General features: G+C 32.8%; 1 protein-coding gene across 1 annotated transcript; it reads left to right on the top strand.

Moving 5' to 3' along the window:
- The first annotated feature begins 4,165 nt into the window (after nt 1–4,165).
- On the top strand, nt 4,166–6,720 carry LOC105319147 (uncharacterized). Its single transcript, XM_034472382.2, has 2 exons — nt 4,166–4,321; nt 5,739–6,720. Exons 1-2 carry the CDS (start codon nt 4,275–4,277, stop codon nt 6,583–6,585), a joined length of 894 nt encoding a protein of 297 aa, XP_034328273.2. The 5' UTR covers nt 4,166–4,274; the 3' UTR covers nt 6,586–6,720.
- Nucleotides 6,721–21,429: the final 14,709 nt, after the last annotated feature.

Raw genomic sequence — 21,429 nt, 5'->3', positions numbered from 1 at the left:
AACCTCAGAGTCATGACAATCAGAAGTATAAAGAAGGCATAATTTAAAACAGTGCTGCACTTCTGAAGCTAGACATAGTGTAGGGAACAGAACCATGGCTCAACGGTATAAAACCATGGACAAATCCAGTAACAGACGCAATGAAATCTAGTGAAATCTTTCCATGAAATTATTATGTATACAGGAATGACAGAGGTACACCCGAAGTAGAAGCCTTTGTGATGGAAGAAAGGTCAATATTATCAATAGAACAAACACATTTTGTAACTGAATGAGAAATAGAAATAAAGCTAAAAAGCTACCAAGAATTGCTCATATGATTATGCTACATGCCTCAACGAAAGCAATATTATCTGGATCAACTGAATTTATCATCAGAAAAAAGTCAAATCTCATAATAACATAAACAACATCATTTAAGTCAAAGACTTCAATTTGTCCAAATGAAAACTGAGACACAACAGCCTCAAATCCAGACAAAGAGAAGTAAGGATTAGTAAACCTTACAACCAGCAACAACTTAACACAAATGTATATATAGAGAGACAACAAGAGCAGGACACCTGCTAGATTTAGTTTTGTATCAAACCCAATTCTTGTCAAATCAACAGTCATTGTACCCGGAATATCAAATCACGACATTGTCATCAGAGACCTAGAAAAAAAGCACATTACGAAAAACACCACCAAGAAAATGCTCTCTATATAAGAAAGCAAATAGGACAGAGATTCACATAGATCTAGGAATTCTGCACAGATACGTTATATAATTAAATGAAAATGGAGGAAGACATGATCCCATCTTTGGTCAACATTCAAGTCAAAACTATCCGAGATAATGATCTAAACATACTAGTACATAACAAAGAACTGAGATTAAGACAAAACCCTTGCAATATTATTTTTAAAGTTGGTGCTAGTTGGGCTGCGCATTACTTTTACATGTATATTCTATTGGGGATGTTGTCTGGACCTGAGAATTCTGATAGGATTTTTTTTGCAGTAGATTTCCTGGTCATTTTTTGTTATTGCAGAAATCACTTGATTCAGGATTACAACCAAAAGACAGGTTGAGATCGCTACTACGGTCACATGCAAAATCCTCGAACACATGCATTGTACCGGTAATTCGCAGACATATCATGAAACATCTCGAGAACAACAAAATATTAACAAACCTAAATTATGGCCTTAGATCGATACTAATTAATGCAAACTTCAACTGATAACAATCCCAAAATGACTTCCTGAAAGAAGGTAACAAAGGAAAAAGTTCCAAATCTTTTAGCACCTCCCCTTGTTAATAAAAAATATTTTTCTTTGTAAGATGCACCAATACGGAATACAAGGAAACCTACATGCTTGGCTTATCAACTTCCCAACAAAGGGACACTGAGAACAGCAGTAGAAGAAATTTTATCAGAGAAGAAATTTTATCAGAGAAATTAACTGAAAGACTCAGGAGTCTCCCAAGGAGCGGTACTGGGCCCGATCATATTTTTGTGCAATATAAATGACCTCCCGTAATTCAGTAGCTCAACCATTTGCTGATGACTGCCCTCTTTACAAAAAAATAAGTAGGATCTAAAAAAAGATTACAAAAACGGACAAGCAATTTGGGAATGCAGTTTAACGCCAAAAATATATTATATCATATATTGTCAATAAATAAGAAAACATTAAAATTTTAGCAACTCAACTAACATATTTTACAGGAAGTTCAAGACAACCCTTATCTTGGTCTACACAATTTACTGATCTAAACTGAAATGCACACATCTACAACGTGTGTAAAGAAAATGCAGAATGACCGCTTATATCTCCTTTGTTCGATCTCTCATGGAATATGGTGCTACAATCTGGAACCCAAATTTAAAGGAGATACATATAAATTGAAGATACAAAATAGAGCCACCGGAGTTATCTATAAGGATTACAAAAGAAGGGAAAAGGGAAGAATAACAAAGATGAGGGAAAGAACTTGAGAAAAGGGAGACTAGAAGATAAAAGACTCAGCTTACGGCTGATGGTAATGTACAAGATAGTGGAGAGTCGGTGCTTGCTCTACCCACCAAAAAATCAAATTCCAAAAACAAAAAAGGCCAACCTACAAGATACCAAGAATTTGGAACATCAGACATTTTAGGGAACTGCGTGCGGAATAACTCTCGAAGTCCTCGTTTTGATAAAAGACAGCATAAACTAACAATAAAAAACGTTTCAGTAATTACAACCATCAACTGGAACCACCTGATAGAAATGGTCGTGAAAGCCACGTAGTAGAGGCATTTAGGACCACCATAGCTGAACCGTCACTACTAAATCCTGAACTCCTCGCCGACTCTCTCTCTCTCTCTCTCTCTCTCTGTTGCATAAAGACCAAGATTGGGTTCTGCAACAGATCCAAATATTGCAGCGCTTTGGAAGCGTATAGGGGCATTCACTGAATTTGTGAATGTGTACAATACTATGGCTTCTTATTTATACAAGTATATCTATTTGACAAAATATGGATTTTAAAATATCTTAAAGAGAAATCCCGACATACAAGAAAACAAATATGATTTTAAATTACAGTTAAATCGATAGAATTCTAGTGAGAATGATTAAAATATTTTGTTGAGCTGACTAAAATAACGGGTGCGGCAGTTCTAATAAAACGTCAACACCTCTCCAGATTTAGCTCCATAAAGAATATGTACACTAATTAACATGGAAGGAAAATAGCGAGAAGGGCAGCTTTCTTCGAGTATGTTGTATCGTTTTTAGCTGAGCTAAAGGCTCAAGTGAGCTTTTCTGTTCAAATGTTGTTCAGTTTATGTCTGTATGTCTGTGAACATTTTACATTTTCGACTTCGTGTCTAGAACCATTGGGCCGATTTCAACTAAACTTGGCACAAAGCTTCCTTGGGCAAAGGGGATTCAAGTTTGTTGAAACACAAAGGCCACACTCTTTGATAAAGATAGATACTAAAGAATTGTCTTCGTAAATTTGCTAGAGATTGCATGACTATCCGCTGGATTCATGAAGGCTTCAAGATCCTCAGTCTGATGCTGCGGATATTCTTTAGGCCAGTGTTAAATATGTGGTTAAAGAAGTGGTAATGCTTTATGTTCAAATTGAGTATAACATTGAAATTTTAATAAATTAGTAAAATTAATTTTTTAATGTCATTTCAAATTTAAAAGTCTAATTATCATGAAGATTTCATATTTGCGTTTTAATACCGACTAACTGAATAAAACCAAAATTAAATTAACCCCATTGCGTACATAACCGGACAAAAAATTCGCTATTATATATATATTATATATATATATATAGAGAGAGAGAGAGAGAGAGAGAGAGAGAGAGAGAGAGAGAGAGAGTTAAAGTGCTCAGTCAGCAATCTGAAGAAAAAAATATCGGAAAATCTGGATTACCTTCCCCTATTTATTTTCTTTTCACATGAAATACATTTTCAAGTGAAAGAAATATCTCCTATTTTAACACGTGTACCTTGTTAGACTCCGAATCCTTTAAATATAAGATATTAGATTTCATGCACGTAGTGAATCAAAAACAATTTCAATATGTCTGAGTATTTATTTGCCAATAATTGCCAACCCTAGAGTTGAAATATCACCAATCACGTGATGGAACAGCAGCTATTTGATTCGTTTATCACGTTTCCTTGTGTATATCATACAATGTTCTATCCTTGGGTGGCTCACAAGCAACCGATAGCGCCAACCATCCCACAGGTATTTATTATATAAATTCATTCATCAACATTGTCTCCGGAATTCTTCTAACGGGTGTATCTTTGTTTCAGGGCATTGTATTTATTCATTAACCGATGGGAATTTAATATTTTTAAAGCCCCTGATACTTAAGAAAATGCAACTTTTGAGCGGATGTACATATTAAAATGGAAAGCAAAAAACATTTAGAACAACTTTTATTTTGGTGAATATTCTTTACCTTTATCTTTAGATATAATCACAATATCGTTTATTTTTCTCTATATTTTATCACCATTGCCGTAAATGGCAAAATATTTTTTAATATAAGAGAGAGTCTGGCTCACTATTCTTGTTAAAAATGTAAAATCCAGTATTTGTTGGATCGATTTGAATATAAAATACCGTAAACGATACAAGGATACATGCATCCTTTAGAAAACTAGACATACGCCGTCGTTGTTTTAATAAAGTTGTAATCAAGGATAAGAAGGTCGCGAAAAGCTCCATAACCTACCAGTAACTTTTCTAGCTCTTTTTGTTTTTCAGCTATGAAGTTTGTTTTTGGGCTTTTGGCACCCATCATCTTGATTTTGAGGTGAGAAAGTCTATAATTTGTTATTAACAACATTCGATGAGAAAAAAATAACTGACCAATTGAATTCATCTTTTCAAGTACTGCTGTATAAACCGTCAACTGTACGACCTAATCGTAACTTTGCAATGAAATGAAAGATATTCGTTTCAGCATTAGTTCAAGTTTGCAGATGAGGTGAATTGTTTAATACTGAAAACCAAATCTTTTGTAAAGAGTTTAATTTGCTACTGTTTAATAATATTCTAGTCTAAGGGAACTTCGCGAAAATTAATTGCACGAAAATCAAACTTGGTATTTATTATTTCTACCCTTGTCCTTTATTTTACCTTGATTTAAAAAAAACCATATAGATTTCAAATAAAGAACAAATTTACTTCTGTAAGAGAGCACATATTTTCCAAATTAAATTTTATGACGCACATTATGTGGGGTTGGCCAATTATTGATCATTTGTTTTTCTCGATAATTTAAAGACAAGTTACAAAATAGGTGGTGTAAATTAATGACGTCAGAGTCTCATCGAGTAATTTTAACATGAAAATTATATCTCTAAGGTTATTGAAGACAAATCGAACGTGAACATGTTTGATATCTGAATGTAATTTTAATTGATATTTATAGAATTAATGATTTTAATTGATATCTGTGATATCTGCAGTTTTTCCGTTGCAATTGCAAGTGCTGTAATCTTAAGTGACCATTCTGTTGTACATTAGTTGTACATCAGTTTCAACAGTGGTTTATACTTCATTAGATAACCCAGTTGGTCAATGTTTTTTCTCATCGAATGTTTTCATCGATATCTGTAAACCATTCACATGTCTGTTAATGGAAAACAAGCCGTAATTTCTTGTTCTTTTAATATTCTATGTTAAATATTTTTGTTGGAAACTATAGAGACATTTTGTTTTGAAAAGGAAAATCGCGAAATTGGAAATTGTCGCCATTTACAAAAATGTATTTATCATTTGATACAACATGAACTCCATAGTTCAGAAATCTTTCTTTTGATATATTAATCGCGGATTTGATGCTTTATTTATCATCAAGGTATTGGTTGCTCGCAAATTTATCAAATTTTTTTTTTACAACAAAATATAAATTAAAAAAAAATACAGTGTTCTTTCTTTGATATGGAATGAACTTTGAAAACCCATAATGTTTCTACTTTGACTGTAGATAATTGAAATGTTAGGACCAAAACATTTGTCAATACAAAACCATTACAACAAAAATGCAAGTTTACGTCTTTAAGATAGATAAAATATATCTTGAGAGACACCTTCCTCGAAAATATTGTCTTTTTTCCATTTATAGTTGATACAATTCATGAATTAACAAATTTTCATAAATGTTATCTTTCCCCAAAATATTTTTTAACCTGAATAATTGCAGCATACATTTTGCATTTTACCAGTGTAAATGGCAAAGAAATACCCGAAGATGACTTTTTGGCAGTCATGTTCGGCAACAAATCCAGAGATCCAGTGGACTTCTTTTTTAAAAACGCCCTTAAGATCAAACTGGGGCCGGCCGATGAAGTCAAAGAATCCATCTTGTCGTTTAAATCTGGCAACCGAAAAGAGAAAATGACAAACGAGGGTAAAGATGATGTAACTACTTCCCGCCAAGAAAGCGGCGTAAAATACAATGGCGTGATGTCCGCAGCCATTGGTGCCCCTACCAGAGGAAATGACGACAAGGTTGCCATTGACTACCGCATTGATGACGACGAGGAAGGGTCAGGTACATTTGATAATGAAGAAAATGGTCATAAGTTCCATGATTATGAAAATGGTGAAGATAATAACGAGAATGACAACATAAAGGAAAAAAGAAACGACTTGGAAAAGAATAATTCTCTGGGCAACGCTGTCTCAAATAAGACAGAGGAATCTGACATCGAAATACTCCCTTTGGAATGCGACTATAAAGACTCCAAGAACCCACCAGAAGCGGCTGCAGACTTCAGCCTGATACTGAACTTGCTGCTACAATGCTTGAAGCAAGAAACAGACGACGCCATGTCGAGAGTTCCCTTACCATCCTCTGAAACAAACGAAGGACACAAAGGATGGTTTATTAACGATGCAAGCAATGGCGTAGATCACGTGCGAAACAAACGTTCGACATTCCGCCGCATTTCCCGCCACGAATATTTCTGGTATTGGCTTTATCCCTACGTAAAGCATACTCCTTATCGGAAAACGTTCGACTCCATAGCCTCTGGAATCATCGGTAAACGCTCCCAATTTGACAAGTAGGAGCATGACTTCCACCTGATTTAAGGTCAGAGGACACGTTCCTTAATTTTAGATAACTTTTTCCAGGAATTTGTTAATGGTTTACAACTACTTTGACAAGCCTTCTTGCAAAAAATTAGGGTACCTTACCAGGCATTTCTGCAAAATACTAGAGTATGCAATTTCCTATATAATCTTCGTGAAAATACACTTGAATTGCTGATATAAAAATAAATACATCTACACCACAGCAAAATTCACTATAATAGAACTATATCTCCGCCGGGGCGGGGCTTTGAACTCATGACCTCTATCACCTATACGCTCATGGCAGTGAGCGGCCACGGTTCTAACCACTCGACCATCTAGACATATAATCATGTGCAAGTAAATTTTAATTTTTAAAGTAATTATAAAATAAATATTTTTTATTGGAACTCTTTAATATTACGAGGAGATACAAAAAAGATTCTCGAGGAACGTGTCGTCTGACCTTAATGAAAGACCTGACAAACATCATGGTTCTAAATGTTAATATAATATTCAATTGTTCTATAATGCTGGAGAATGTTTCTTACATATTGTTTTCTATATGAATCGAGCAATTTGAACAAGTGAGCAACCCTTACATTTCATTTTGTATAAAATTGTTTATTTTTTTTTAATTTGAATGAAATAATAATGTTTTGAAGAAGTTTCAATAATGTACCTCTTTGTTTCATTTGGGATTTTGAACCACAATAAAGTCTTTTCAAAAGAAAATAAATGTTTGAGTTCACCCACCATATACTTTGCGCTGTACACTACTTTTCAATAAAACAACCTTTTTAAGGTATTACGTCCCATGGGAAATAACTCAACCTCATTGAATATCCATTAAGTGTAAATAACTCCTATATTTACATGTATTTAAAGCACTGCAGATAAAGAAAATTCCGAGATAAAAAAAAAATGTAATTAAAAAAGAAAAAAATAATATAGGAAGATAAGAGTGAGTTTTATGATGTTTTGATTTAAAACAAAATGCAATACTAATTAAAAGGACGGAAAAAGATCCCGCGGTGTATAGGTCAATTTAATCATGCATATTATTTGTATAGCCTTTGGTTTATGTGTTGTCTTTAGAGAGCGTAAACTCCCGATTAATAAGGGTCAGGTCTCACAAACTTTCTGAAGAACGTCAGCAAAAATTTCGAATCGAAGCAAACCAAGTCAGATCCGTTGTGTTTGGTGCCATAACGTCGGTGTGTGCAAAGCGAGGACTGATTTTTCCGTGGTTTTATATTGCACTGATGGCCAGTTTAAATTAACTGAACATTTTCAAACCCTTTTTCCTGAGAGAACATTCATTTAAGTTCACGAGACGTAGAGCCAACCAATTACGTTCTCGGTCACCGATTACGATCCTTCGGTTATTACTTTAGAAAAAGTTTGTCCAAAGTTATTGTTTCAGTCTTTTTTGACGATTTTTAATAAAACTAAACATACCTGTCAATTAAGCACAAATGAAATTGATAAAAGGAAAAATAACTAAGGTTATTTGACACACCATCTATTTTTACCTCCAGAAACTCGGGGGTTTATATTGGGAAATATACCATAATACATGTTACCCCTTGCACATTTCAATTGGAGGGCAGCTTTAAAAGACGGAAGAAAGGAAAAAGAAAGAAAAACAATATTGTCCAAAGTTCCTGTTTCAATCAGATTTTGCTAAATTTTTTGATATTATTCATAATGCCTTTGTGTTCAAACTATATAACATTGATGATAAAAAAAATAAAGGCCCAAGATACTTCCTTTGAATCGCCCTTTTTATTTTTTGTGATTAAAAGTCATGAGTAAAAGTAAGAAAGTTTATTTGAATATTAAATAAAACTTGATTATGAAATACATTAGGTTTACGAATCTGACATTCTAATTTTCAGGTTTTTAATTTTGTTTATCTTGAACTTGTTGAATTTATTAAAATTTTTACAATTAATTTCCAAGGTATTTATGTAGAAGAAATTAAGTTTGCAGTTGTGGATGCATTTTAAATCAGTGTACGGTAAAAGCATCACGCTTTTATTTGATACGGTATAATAACTTGTAGATTCTAAAGTTATTTCACAATGCTGGGCCGCTCCTACAAAGGTAAAGAATGAGTATTGGAAATTATTATACACCAGTCATCAGAGAAAAAAACTTCACATACATGTCAGGAATTTGTTCAAGAGACGTTTATTATTGTATCTTTACACCATATTAATAACTGAAATAAACTGTTTAGTAATGTAAACCGACACTGGGGCCGAGATTCTACAACCATAATGAAAAATATACGATCGTGACAAAGGCAAGGTTGAAATTTTGTTTGATTTTTTCTTGAAGCGTTGGTGTAAATATAATCACTGAGTATTCGAGTACTTGTACTCGAACAAAAGAAAACCCCGATGAACTGTCAGTGGAAAAAAATTGATCGATGGTTGTATGAATTCAACACTTTAAGAAAACAGCATTGTGTGAAAATATCAACGTTTTGAAATTTCGCAGTTGTATAATACTTAAACCATAAAATCCTGAAAAGGGTAACTCAAGCCTTAAGGGGGATGTGCGGCCATCTTGTACATTTGAGGATAAGAATGCAAACATTTTTTGAACTGGCTTGTTTCTGCCCAAAACTGGGCAATTATGTTGCCAAAAGATATAAAACAGTAAATACGAAGTCCTACATGTTATTTTGTTTAAAAAGTATGCATGCTAGAACAGGACAATGTCTTTTTAATCACTTAGAACAGCTGTCGAACTGCGCAGGTACAGATTTATTTTCAAGATTTAAAAATAAGAAAAAATAGGAAGGGGGTTCATTGGTGTCCTCTCTACAACCATTTGTTGAAAAAAATGTCTAAGCTTGATTATTTAAGTTGTAACTTTGTCTCAAAGTAAGATACCTTGTTCTTAAAATGGGCCTCAAAAACCACAAGATATATTTGTCCGTGTCTATGGAGGTACATTGCATATACATTTTCATTGAATTATGATGTATATTCAAATTTTTTCTCAGCAAATAGTTGTAGAGAGGACACCAGTGAACCCCCTTCATATTTTTCAGATTTTTTAATCTTCAATATAAGACTGTAGCTGCCCAGTTCGACAGCTGTTCTGAGTGATAAAAAAGGCATTGTCTTGCTCTTGTATGCATATTTCTCAAACAAAATGACATGTCAGACTCCATATGTATTGATTTTATATCTTTTGGTAACATTTATGGCCAGTTTTGGGCAAAAACAAGCCAGTTCAAAAAATATTTACATTCTTGTCCTCAAATGTACAAGATGGTTGCACATCCCCATTAAGCTTGCAGATCAATAGCTGGCGCCTTAAAAAATTGCGCTACACTACATCAATACATTTAAATTAGGAAAGAAAAGGCGTTACAGTCTAGAATGGTGTCTAATACCTCCTTGGAATGATATCGTAAAGACAACAACTTCCACAGGGTAAGCAGTGATAATGACTCTATTCACATCGTAATGTGTGAGTATCTTAAATGTTTCCACATTTTAATCTAAATGAAGAGATAGGTGGAATGTTCCAAAAATAATTGCATTTCACCTTGTTCGCGTGAAAATCGTGTAAATATTTTACTGAAACCACATAAACACGTAAAATTGATCACTGAATCGTAGCAGAAGAAAATTTCATAACCACAATTTCACTGACTAAGCTACAGTATGTACATTGCTTTATAGTGTATTAATTACACTATATTCAAAATGACAGGAAAAGGAGCAAACAAGGCACTTGAAATTAGGACTAAATTAAAATTTAGGTCCCTACCCGGCATTAAACCTCGAGATATTCATAGTGAGGTATATGTGATTTCTATTGAAACTGTGTCAAATGTCTCATAGCTCTATTATGCTTCTATAAGTAGGCGGGATGCTAAATTAAAAACAGTTTATAAACACCCCAAAGCTGCTGCTCGTCATTTAAAGCCGCTATGCAACAGTTCCCACGTTATCCAATGATAACATCGTAAAATCCACTTAATCTTACAGGAAAACACAAGATATACCATGAGGCAATTGGGTCGGATGACAACCATGTCGTAAGTACGTGTTCATAGTATTTTGAAAAAATTCTAAAGCTTATGGGACACTTTTATATTGTGACGTATTATTTATCGAAATACACAATAACATCAAGTATAGTTTTATAAACAGTTTCTTTCCCATGATTGTCATCTAACATTGAAGTGCAGTGGGTAAGGATTCTCAAGTCATGAAATTCGAATCCCACTTGGAATTAAAAAAAATGTTACCTTTCCAAAAATTTTTAAATCGTTCTTTTTTCGTTAAATATTGTAAAATCTGAAAATTCTTAACTGGTTAAAGTATTTCAATTATAATGTACTTTAATCCACATTAACATCGACAGATGTCTCATATCACTTTAGAAAGATAAACGATATTGGATTTGCTTAGTTATGAACAAAAATCAGTTACTAGTGATGAGACTTTGGAATACTTTTTTAGCCAAAACGTAAGAGCTCTAACATGATCCGGGCTTCAAACAATGGAAAACGTCCTAGTATAACTAAAAGATAACGAACCGCAAAGTAGGTTTTATCTGTTAGTTTTTTGACCGATTATTTGGAGGCGGAAAAGGTTACTATGCTAACAAACCCCCGTTTTCCCCAGATTTAGTCCAATGTGACTTCTATCTGTTTCCCAAACTTAAATTCCACCTTTCTTGAAAACGATACGAATCACAAATCCCACAGGGTCTGCAATTTATTGAACGTTTCTTCCTAAGGAGATTAATGAAAAATTAACAAACTTTTAACCAGTTCAAAAACCCATAAAACGAAATGCAAATTCAAAGCAGAGCAACACGGAACTCTAAAAAGATAGAGGTAGGATCAGGTGCTTAGGAGAAGTGAGCATCCTCTGCTGACCAGTCACAACCGTCGTGTGCTCTTTGTCGTAATCGAGAAAAACGGAAAAGTCTGTAGACAATTAGTATGAAAAACGTCAAATAGCATGCGACCCAGTTGAAGATTGTATTTGCTGACAAGATCGTTATATTGACCATAGAACTTACGAAAAGATAACTTCAAACGCGACTGTTGATAGTCCTGTTTTATCAACTTGTTTGACAGTAGTTTGCATCGCCTTAGAAAATGTTCATACGCAGAGCTTGTCCTTGTGTATCGAATTAACTGAGAGACAAACACACCATATGCAGTTGATGAAGGTATATTTTAAAAATGGTAATGACCATCGAGACCTCTTAAAGAAGAATAATAAGTTTCTTTTTTATATCTATCAAATCTATTGGTAAAACTCTATAAAGTTACTAATTGACTCTAATATAAACTTGTATTTGTCGTTAGTAAATAAAGAATTAACAATTAAACGCAACTTCGGCTATCAATTGTCGCCCGGAAATCTACGCAAAAAGTGTTTCTTTTTATAAAGTTTAGCTTTCAAAGCGTTTATATTGTTCTACGAAAATGAAATGCTTTTAATCCTCCTGAATCCGCAGAAAACCCCCAGCGTATGCCGGTACCGAATTTCAACTGGATGGACTGAGACAATATAGATAAATTGCCATGTGCAAGTGCAGACGAACACACAAGATCAAATGACCACTTCTGACTTTGACCAGCGACCTTTGAGTTACTAGCCTAACATCTATGACCACTGTGCCGTGTGCTCTTTACATTTTTTTGGTGTAAATATTAAGTTTTGTATAATTTCAATATATTGAAAACACAAGAAGTGAAAATTCTTTTAACCCATAAATCAGATAAACCTGCGAAATTATCTTTTTTTAGAGCAGCCTTGCGCTCTCCCCCGATCCCCCAAATATATAAAGATGCAAAACCACCCATTTCGGCAAAACAATACCGTGGTAAATTATTTTAATTCTTTAAAGTGATATAAATTATTTGATTAAACGATATGGAATTTAAAATACTCTCCATAATATTTTTAAAAAATGCAAACTATGATGGTTTCAATACAAAACCATTACCAAGATCTTAAAGAAAAGCTCTAAAATGTGTAATAAGTAAAAAAATAAAGCCATATGGGATTTAAATGTCAAGAACTCAAAAATGAACTCAAAATAAAATTTCATTTAAAGTTTTTATTTGAAATTGATTAGTTTTAACACCTACGCAGTAATGTGAGAAAAGCTGACTATCATTAAATGCAGAACTGTCATACCATACATTATACATTCATAGAACAATGTCAGAATCCAATCTAAATAATCAGAGTGATGCAAAAAAAAAAAAAAACCAACCCGGTATCGACTACCAACCTGATTTTTTTCTACTAGTTTCAAGAATATTTTAAAAGTATATAAATGTATGACTTAGAACAAAATATTTTCTTGTTTTACTTAAAATATTTTTTCTGCTTCCTGCACGAAAACAATTACACATGTATTTAAATTAAGTCGTAAATTGTGTGTTTTCTTTTCTATGTCTTTTAAAAAAACGATTGCTGTTTATAATGATAATCCCAACCTTTTGAAGCTTCAAGTACTAGTATACTATTGGCAAACACACAGTGTAGAAATAAACAAACCTGAAACTATGCTTTTTTAAAAAAAATCTTTGTAGCTTTGAGTTGCAAAAGCATGTTTTAACCTTTTCTTTACACTTTCTTTTCTTGACACATTTGGTATGATTGTTGTATTTTTTTCCACCCACTTAAAAGAAATGCAAACTCGAAAATTATCAAATTTTTAGAAATATATATTGTAATTGAGTTTGAATATTGTTCACTTGAGTCGATAGTGCTGTAAAAGAATAATTTGCTATAGGGAATGATTTTTATAATCATCATAATAAGAAACAAGTTGTGGATAAAATTATACCCTTTTGAATTTAATTAAAATAAGCTATCGTGGGAAATTTCTATATAAAATTTTTGCAAACTTTTCCTTCGTTCATATGAGCGACTCTCTTTTTTTATTAAAAAGATAAAAAAAAATTGAAATATTTGTCAAATCATATACCGTAAAAAAGAAACTTTTAAAAAGATATTTGTGAAATAAAAATCAATAGCTATAATGATACGATAAATTGTAATTAAGGTCAGACGACACGTTCCTCAATTTTATATAACTTTTTCCAGGAATTTGTTAATGGTTCAATACTACTTTGACAAGCTTTCTTGGAAAAAAATTAGGATACCTTACCAGGCATTTCTGCATAATACTAGAGTACGTAATTTCCTAATCTTTTTAAAAATACACTTGAATTGCTGATAAAAAAGTAAATAAGTATACAGCACAGCGAAACACCATAGTGTAACTCTATCTTGGCCGGGGCTGGGCTTTGAACTCACGACCTCATTAACCTACGCTAATGGCAGTGAGTGGCCATGATTTCTTTTTGTTTTATCTTTTTTGAGCGGCAATGACTACAACCTCCCAGGCATGTTACCATTTACAAGTAAATTTTAATCATTTTGAAATAATGATGAAAATAATAATTCTTATTTGAACTCTTTTTACGAGGAGATACAAGAAAGATGCTCGAGGAACGTGTCGTCTGACTTTAATGTGATTTGAATAGAAAGTTAACAATTTACTTTCCTGATGAAAGTCCACCAGATTCTACAGTTGTTCCTAGCTGTCTATATTTGTATATACATTTATTACGACACGTAAAGTCTGCTTTGTAGTTGGCTAGGCTGATCTCAAGTAACATCGAGTAATAAGAACAAAATATGATTTTTAAGAAAAAAAAAAGAGAAAACAATATGTATTTTGCACCTCTTTTTGATAAATAAATCAAATTTTGCCTTCCAAGTTCTTTTTTTGAAATTGCAATTTTTTAAAATAAAATTTCGCGCAATACATACACACACAGAATATAATTAAAAGGTTATCCCAAAAATGAAATAGGTTGATAATTTAATAAGAAAGATAAGGGCAAAAAACATCAATCAAAATGTTTTTCTATATAGCGTTAATGGTATTTAATCAATCTATTTTGTTTGCTACATGGGTATGACAATTGCTTTGTGTACAAAATAATACAATTTGATATTTTATTGGAATCTAGTTGTGAACATAACCAAAAACCTTAATTTTTTTTTAGCCATGATTGATTACCTGTAAAATATATTGAATCCATGAGCATTTTAGAGATATTTTGAAATGCTTTGTATTAGTAATAGAGCCTTCCCTATTGAAAACATTATTCTTTGACTTTATCACAATTTATATTATCAATCCATAAAAAATGACAGTGCGTGCTCCTTTATTATGGTATTGTTGTTGTTTATTTAATTAGTAGAATTTATCGGATAATTGTCATATGATTAAGTTTTGCAAGTAAATGTTTGAAAGGTGTAATGATAACTGATTCTTTCTTAAGGTGTCGTATTTCTCCCGCTCCATTGTTTAATTAATGTCTTGATAGTAGGACGCACAACATTATTGTGTAGTTCGATCATTTTTTTCTACCTCAACTGAAAAACAGCCCTAATGAATTAAATTTAGTCGATCTCCAGTTTGAATAGATATATACTTCAGTTATTTATGTTTTTGAGCTAGTTATATCTTAACCTGATATTATTGAGAAATAATTCTCAAGTTTAAATACATTAGGAACTAGAAATGTATTGACTGCGTACATGTACTGAGATTAAGTTTTGTGTTTTATCAATAATAACTGTAACATTAATATCTTTATTTTTTTTATAACAAAAATAGCGAGTACTTTGGCACTAAAGATAAATAAGTTAGGACCGATAGGGTCACCTTGACGGCATGCTATTGGAATACTGAATTGTTTGCCACATTGGAGATCGGAGGTCTTCCTGAAAGTGTTTTAAAATCATAACCCAGATAATTATGTAGTAACCAAATTTATATAAATTATAAACCATGATATTCAGTCAAAAGCCTTCCATTAAATTATCAACAGCACTACTCTGGTATATCATGCTTTACTATAAAGGTGGCAGGGGACAGTTTTAAGATACAATTCATTGTAGCCAAGGGATGCATGTCTTTGGAACTCTGTAACTAAAATTTCCTCTGTTCCCATTCAGCACAAATACCTTTAATTCACTCTTTATAAGGCCAATCACCAATTTCTGAAGAAAATTACTAGTCAAAACCTGTAAAATTCTCTACCTACGGGTTTTTATGAGATTTTGACCCTTTCATATTTTGCTAATTTTTCATGATTTTTCAGCTTTTTAGACCTCCCCCAGCTAATTCCCTGCAGAGGGTTGACCTTCCGTACCGCGTGCATGTTGCACTATCACATGTCAGAAACTAACCGGTGTATAGTTTACAATGTGCCATCCACCTACTTTTCGTGTTATTTTACCTTCCGTCTGTAACTTTTGTAACATAGTATCTATTCTAATTACCCATATGAGTTTAAGAAGATATTGACATTTCCACATTGTAACATACTTTTTATTTATCTAAACAATAAAATAAATTATGACATTTAAAAAAAAAATAATTTGATTTATAACAACGTATAATAGTAGACTCATACGTCAGGAAGTAATAAAAAGTCCATGCGTTCGAAACCCTATTAAACATTAAGTTTCATTTTACTCGGTAAACATTTTTACAACTCATTTTATAGAGAAATGATTTATAATTTGGAAATGTTTTGAACAAAACACTATATTCCATATGAGATATTGCTATTGATATTCAAACAGATAAATGCGCAAATCGTAATGTAATGTAATCGTCGTTTTAAAATTTTCACGTTGAAAATATTTGACTCTATTATAAATTTTCCCCCCCAAAAAAAGAAAAAAAAAAAGAAAAAAAAGAAGAAAAAACCAAAAAAAAAAAAACCAACAAAAACAACATTTTTTAGAGATGAAAACAATATCATTTAATATTTATTCATTTGATGAGATATCGCCGCTTCTGATTGGTCGAAAAATTTCTTTGATACCTGCATCAATAAAATTTTTGCCGGTGTTATATAGTGCCTTTTCCCCCTAGCCATCTTTCCCCCCGGAAAAATGGCTATATAGCAGTTCTTCCCCCCGGAAAAATGGCTATATAGCAGTTTTTCCCCCACGGAAAGCTGACTATATAGTGGGCTTTCCCCCTTTTTATAGCCAGATTACCCCCACGGAAAACCTACTATATAGTGGATTTTCCCCCATTTCTACTTTCCGGCCATGTTTATTGCGGACCATTCGTGACAGTAATTTGCAATAACTGAAATGATATTAATTTCTCACAAAAAAAAGGATAATTATGGCATTTATTAATACATAGAATAAAGTACATGGTTTTTCAACCCCAAATATGAACTAAGGTATGCGCCTTCATAACATGCATGTGTCATCATCGTTTATTTCACCTGTTCTCACCCCTTTTTGGAACACCTTTTACACGGATTTCGGAATACCTCGAATCTTTTTTCATCTAATCGATGCTTATCTACAGTTTTGACTTCGACGTTATGAACACGTGAGAACACATTTGAGTGAAAATATGCCGGTTTGGAAATTTAATTTTCCAATGTATTACCATTAATGTATAAGCGTCTCCCAGGGAACTACATGTAACTGACTAATCTTGACTTAATTTTGTAGAGGAATGGAATAAAAAGTGGAAATGTATTACTCCCTTCGTCCAAAAGGCTATTAATTTTAAATTAATACCGTTAGAATTGACGATCTTAAAAACAATTCTATATCTCTTCTTCTAAATATCAAACGGGAGACAGGATGCAATGATATGATGAGAAACTGAAATGTTTTAGTTTTACTTTGATTGATGGGGTTCTAAATCATGCATGGGTAAGGGGTATTTTGATTATGTATTAAAAGCATGTTTAAAGTTAGTGTTTACCATTTCGTTTTAAAGCTACGCATATTCATATTTTTAAGCACATTTCTACGAAACGCGACATATTATGATGTAAACATTTTAAAAATCAATGAAATGTCTTCACAACTAGAACAATGTCGGTATCTTTGCTGGTTACTTTGGAAAATGTTAAATGGAGCCTTAACTAACTTTATGTTTATATTGTCACTCACTATTTGCTAATTTTTCCACTTTTAAGTTTGCAACGTGATTTATAAATATACAATTTTGAAAACGATGGTATATAAATCAAGATATACGATTCAATTACCTAAAAAAAATTATACTATTTGTTTCATATTTTTGCAATAAAGATTTACTTGTGTACCATATTATTTCTTCGAACAATTAAACAGGGTAATTAAAAAAAAAAAAAAAACAAAAAAACAACCAACACATATATTGTGATGAGCTGACTTTTTTTAAGATATAAACTTGTTCTTCTAATCAACTAACAAGTGAAAAAGTCATATATGCACTTAGGTTGGTTATTTATTTTTGATTTTCGGTTTCTCCTTTTATGAATAAAAGTTCATTGATTTATTTATCTAATTATTTATTATATCATTAGTCATCTTATGTATTGATTGAATGTTTTGAAGAATAATGAATTTTACCCACGTACCTTTTTTAAAAATTTTGTTCGTAAATTTTAAAAAAGCAGCAGAATTAAACGTAATTTTCAATCATTTTGATAAAGAAATATATGAGTGATTATGTATTTTTAAATGATGTGTTTACTTTTAAATGACCGTAAAAATATGTTCATGTGGTCCTCTATAGTTTTTGAGATATGGGGCCCCAAAAAATACATATTCTTTATAATTGGATTTCAAACATCGGGCTTGAAAACAACAAAGGCTCCTACCCTGCATGGGGGCTTAAATTTTCGGTGTCATCTACTAGTGGTATACCACTATCACTGTGAAAATATGGTTAATTGGTCATCTCTAGAATTTGAGATTCGGGTCCCCACTTATAGAACACTATTCAATCATTATAATGGGGTTTTAATCATCGGGCCCTGAAACATCAAGGGCTCCTACCCTGAGAGCTGATATTTTCAGAGTCATCTTCAAGTAGTAAACCACTGCCACTTTAAAAATATGGTGAAATGGTCATCTCTAGTTTATGAGACATTGGACCCTAAAGTATGCACTATAATTATTATAAAAGGATTTTCAAAATCGGGCTCTGAAACATCGGAAACAAAATTTCTCTAAAACAGAGGTTTAGCCTGGATGAAATTTTCAAAAACAGACAAACAATCTGATAAATTAATCAAGAAATTCTTAAAGCATTCTCGTTTAATACAATTATATATTTCAGAACACAGAATTATGCATATAAGTGTATAACTTGTAAAACGTTTTTCAATAAATTACCTAAATTAAGTTCTATGTGTTATTTCATTACACAAATGTTCAACTTTCAGCATTGTCTATAAAAATAATAAATAGGCAAAACGAAACTTAACCTGTACAGATGAATGCAGATATACATGTATGCAACCTGGGAGTGTAGAAACATTGATTTTAATCCTTACTGGATTTCCATAAATATTTTTTATAAAATCTGAACCAAAAACGTGAGGGAGAAACCCTACTATGGGGGAAAAGCTACTATATAGTAGCTTTTCCCCCCGGGGGGAAAGGCTACTATATAGTAGGTTTTCCGGGGGGAAAAGCTACTATGGGGGAAAAACTGCTATACAACACCGGATCTACTTTTCTCAACTGTTCTGATCTAACACTAATAGAACGGGAATTACCAAGATAAACACTGTCAAGAAAATGTAAAGTTTTTATTGTCAGCAAACAAAATGCAACCTTGTGAATATAAAAAAATTGAAAGTTTAACCTTCAAAAATAAACAAAACACATTATTTGATTCACGAAATAGAAAATTAAGCGTCTTCTCACGATTTCGTCTGCTTGAGATCAATCAACATTTACAGCGAGGCTGGCTGTTCCTTTTCCAGGAATATTATAACGAACATATAGGCCTATAAACTTTCACAGTAACACTGCTGTTCAAATTTGGTAACGATAATTTTTAAATTTACACACGTACATGATCGGTCATCAGAATAAGCGTCGTAAAGAAAACTATGAGTGATGCATCAACTCCTTCTGCGCATTCCAAGCAGCTGATATACCATTTAAATACATCACTGGCTATCTAGTTACCACAACGTTTACAAAAGTCGCTTATATATACTATTCTCTGTCGACATATCAGCTATTTTCATCCACGATCGCCTTTCCTTGAATGGTTATGTCCAGTTGCATATTCCAGCGATCTCACTTAAAAACTAGTTTTATTACGAGTTTTTCTGCACAGTGAATAATATCACAAGCTATCGCATGTATTTTTCTTTCGTTTTCAATTCAGCCGGTTCAGATTTTAACTCACTATTTGTGTTTAATCCTTTAATTCAGCTCAATAGCTCTGCATCAGCTGAAGACGCATTTATTTTGAATATTGTTGCTGTTTCATCATTATAAAAATATTAATAAGAGAGTTAATACTGGGCTCGTTTGGGATTTAAACCCAGGACCTATCGCACCCAAACCAAGAATCAACCCTAGACCAACGAGTCATCTCATCAAAGTTATATTTAAATACAACTTTGATGAGATGACTCGTAAAATTACTGAGTATACATGTATCTTTGAAATTTCAAAAATAATAATTTAAGATATATTATAGGTACCGCGGGCGTCTGGCAGATGCAGGCAGATCGCAATGGTCGTAACAATTTTTGCAAGAAAAATCAGTTACCTATCAGAGACCTGATTATGTTATTTGATGTCCCTCAGGCCGGCGTGTTTTTTCTGCTGTAACCAACATAAAAGGACACGTTTGAAAAAGCCCATGAGCAGAAGATAAAGAAGTAGACAGATCTGGTTGTAGACTGTCAGAAGCGAAGCTGGAGAGTATGGTGTCTCCCAGTGGAAGCTGGATGCTGTGGATTTGTGGGGCAATTCATGTGGAGGGCCTTGCGAATTGTCGGAATAACTGCTACTCACAGACGACAACTCATTGAAAGTCTTGGAAGAGAGGCAGAAATAGCATCTATGTGGGTAAGAAAAAAAACGAGAAGAGCAGTACTAGTGAGTTCAACAATAAGACTTTTTGTGATCGTTTATAAACATTCAGTGTGTTGCAGTTAAAATAGAAGGCGGATAGCTGTGTGGTTTCGGGCTGGTACTTGATCACTCCAGAAGTGGTCATCGCCGAAACAACCATGAAGGAGGATCCACCTGATGACAAGACCATGGTGAATCATTTACCACCAAGATGTTTACAGGTATTTCACATCGATTTTCTAATGTACTAATGATTTAATTTTCTATGAATATAGTCAATAAAAATTTTGTGAAATATTACACATTATCTCACACCATTTTCGAGGAACTTATCTAATAGCAGATCTAACAAAGGATGGGAAAGATACAAGTCTGCGATACGCAGCTGATTTGACACCTTGGAGAATTGCCAGAGATTTATCAATTTATATTGTCCACTCCCTCCATCGAAAAAAAGAAGATTAAATCCATCCTCTGATTCCTTACATTAATGAACAAATAAGAATTGTTTGTACGTTCAATATACATGTAGCTGTAATATGTTCGCAATTTGACAATCGGTAATGATATTTTCATAAGAAATTTTATATTTATTTAGCGAAAGTTAAACTTTTTTATCGTCCTCTTTAAAAAAATGTACTCGTGTAGATTTCAAGAATATCTAGAAACTAGTGCCGATCACATACATTTTTTAAACATATGATTAATAATTTTGTGCATTAAAATGGTAGAATGGTAAGAAATAATAACTATAACTTGTACATATCGTTTTGTCTTAGCTTCATCAGAAATATAAACGTCTGAGGGGCTTGAGAAGCAATTCATTACTTCGCTTATGGTTCGACACAATTGTTCGATGACCTAAAATAACTTACAAGTATCTTGTGCAAATAATTAAACA

The sequence above is a fragment of the Magallana gigas genome, chromosome 8 (genome assembly GCF_963853765.1).
Source record: "Magallana gigas chromosome 8, xbMagGiga1.1, whole genome shotgun sequence".
In the NCBI taxonomy this organism is placed as follows: Eukaryota; Metazoa; Mollusca; class Bivalvia; order Ostreida; family Ostreidae; genus Magallana; species Magallana gigas.
This window is presented reverse-complemented; position numbering and strand designations above follow the sequence as displayed.

Coding starts and splice junctions, on each gene's coding strand:
- LOC105319147 (XM_034472382.2), top strand. CDS start 4,275: ATGAAGTTTGTTTTTGGGCTTTTGGCACCCATCATCTTGATTTTGAG. Junction 4,322..5,738: donor CCCATCATCTTGATTTTGAG/GTGAGAAAGTCT, acceptor GCATTTTACCAG/TGTAAATGGCAAAGAAATAC.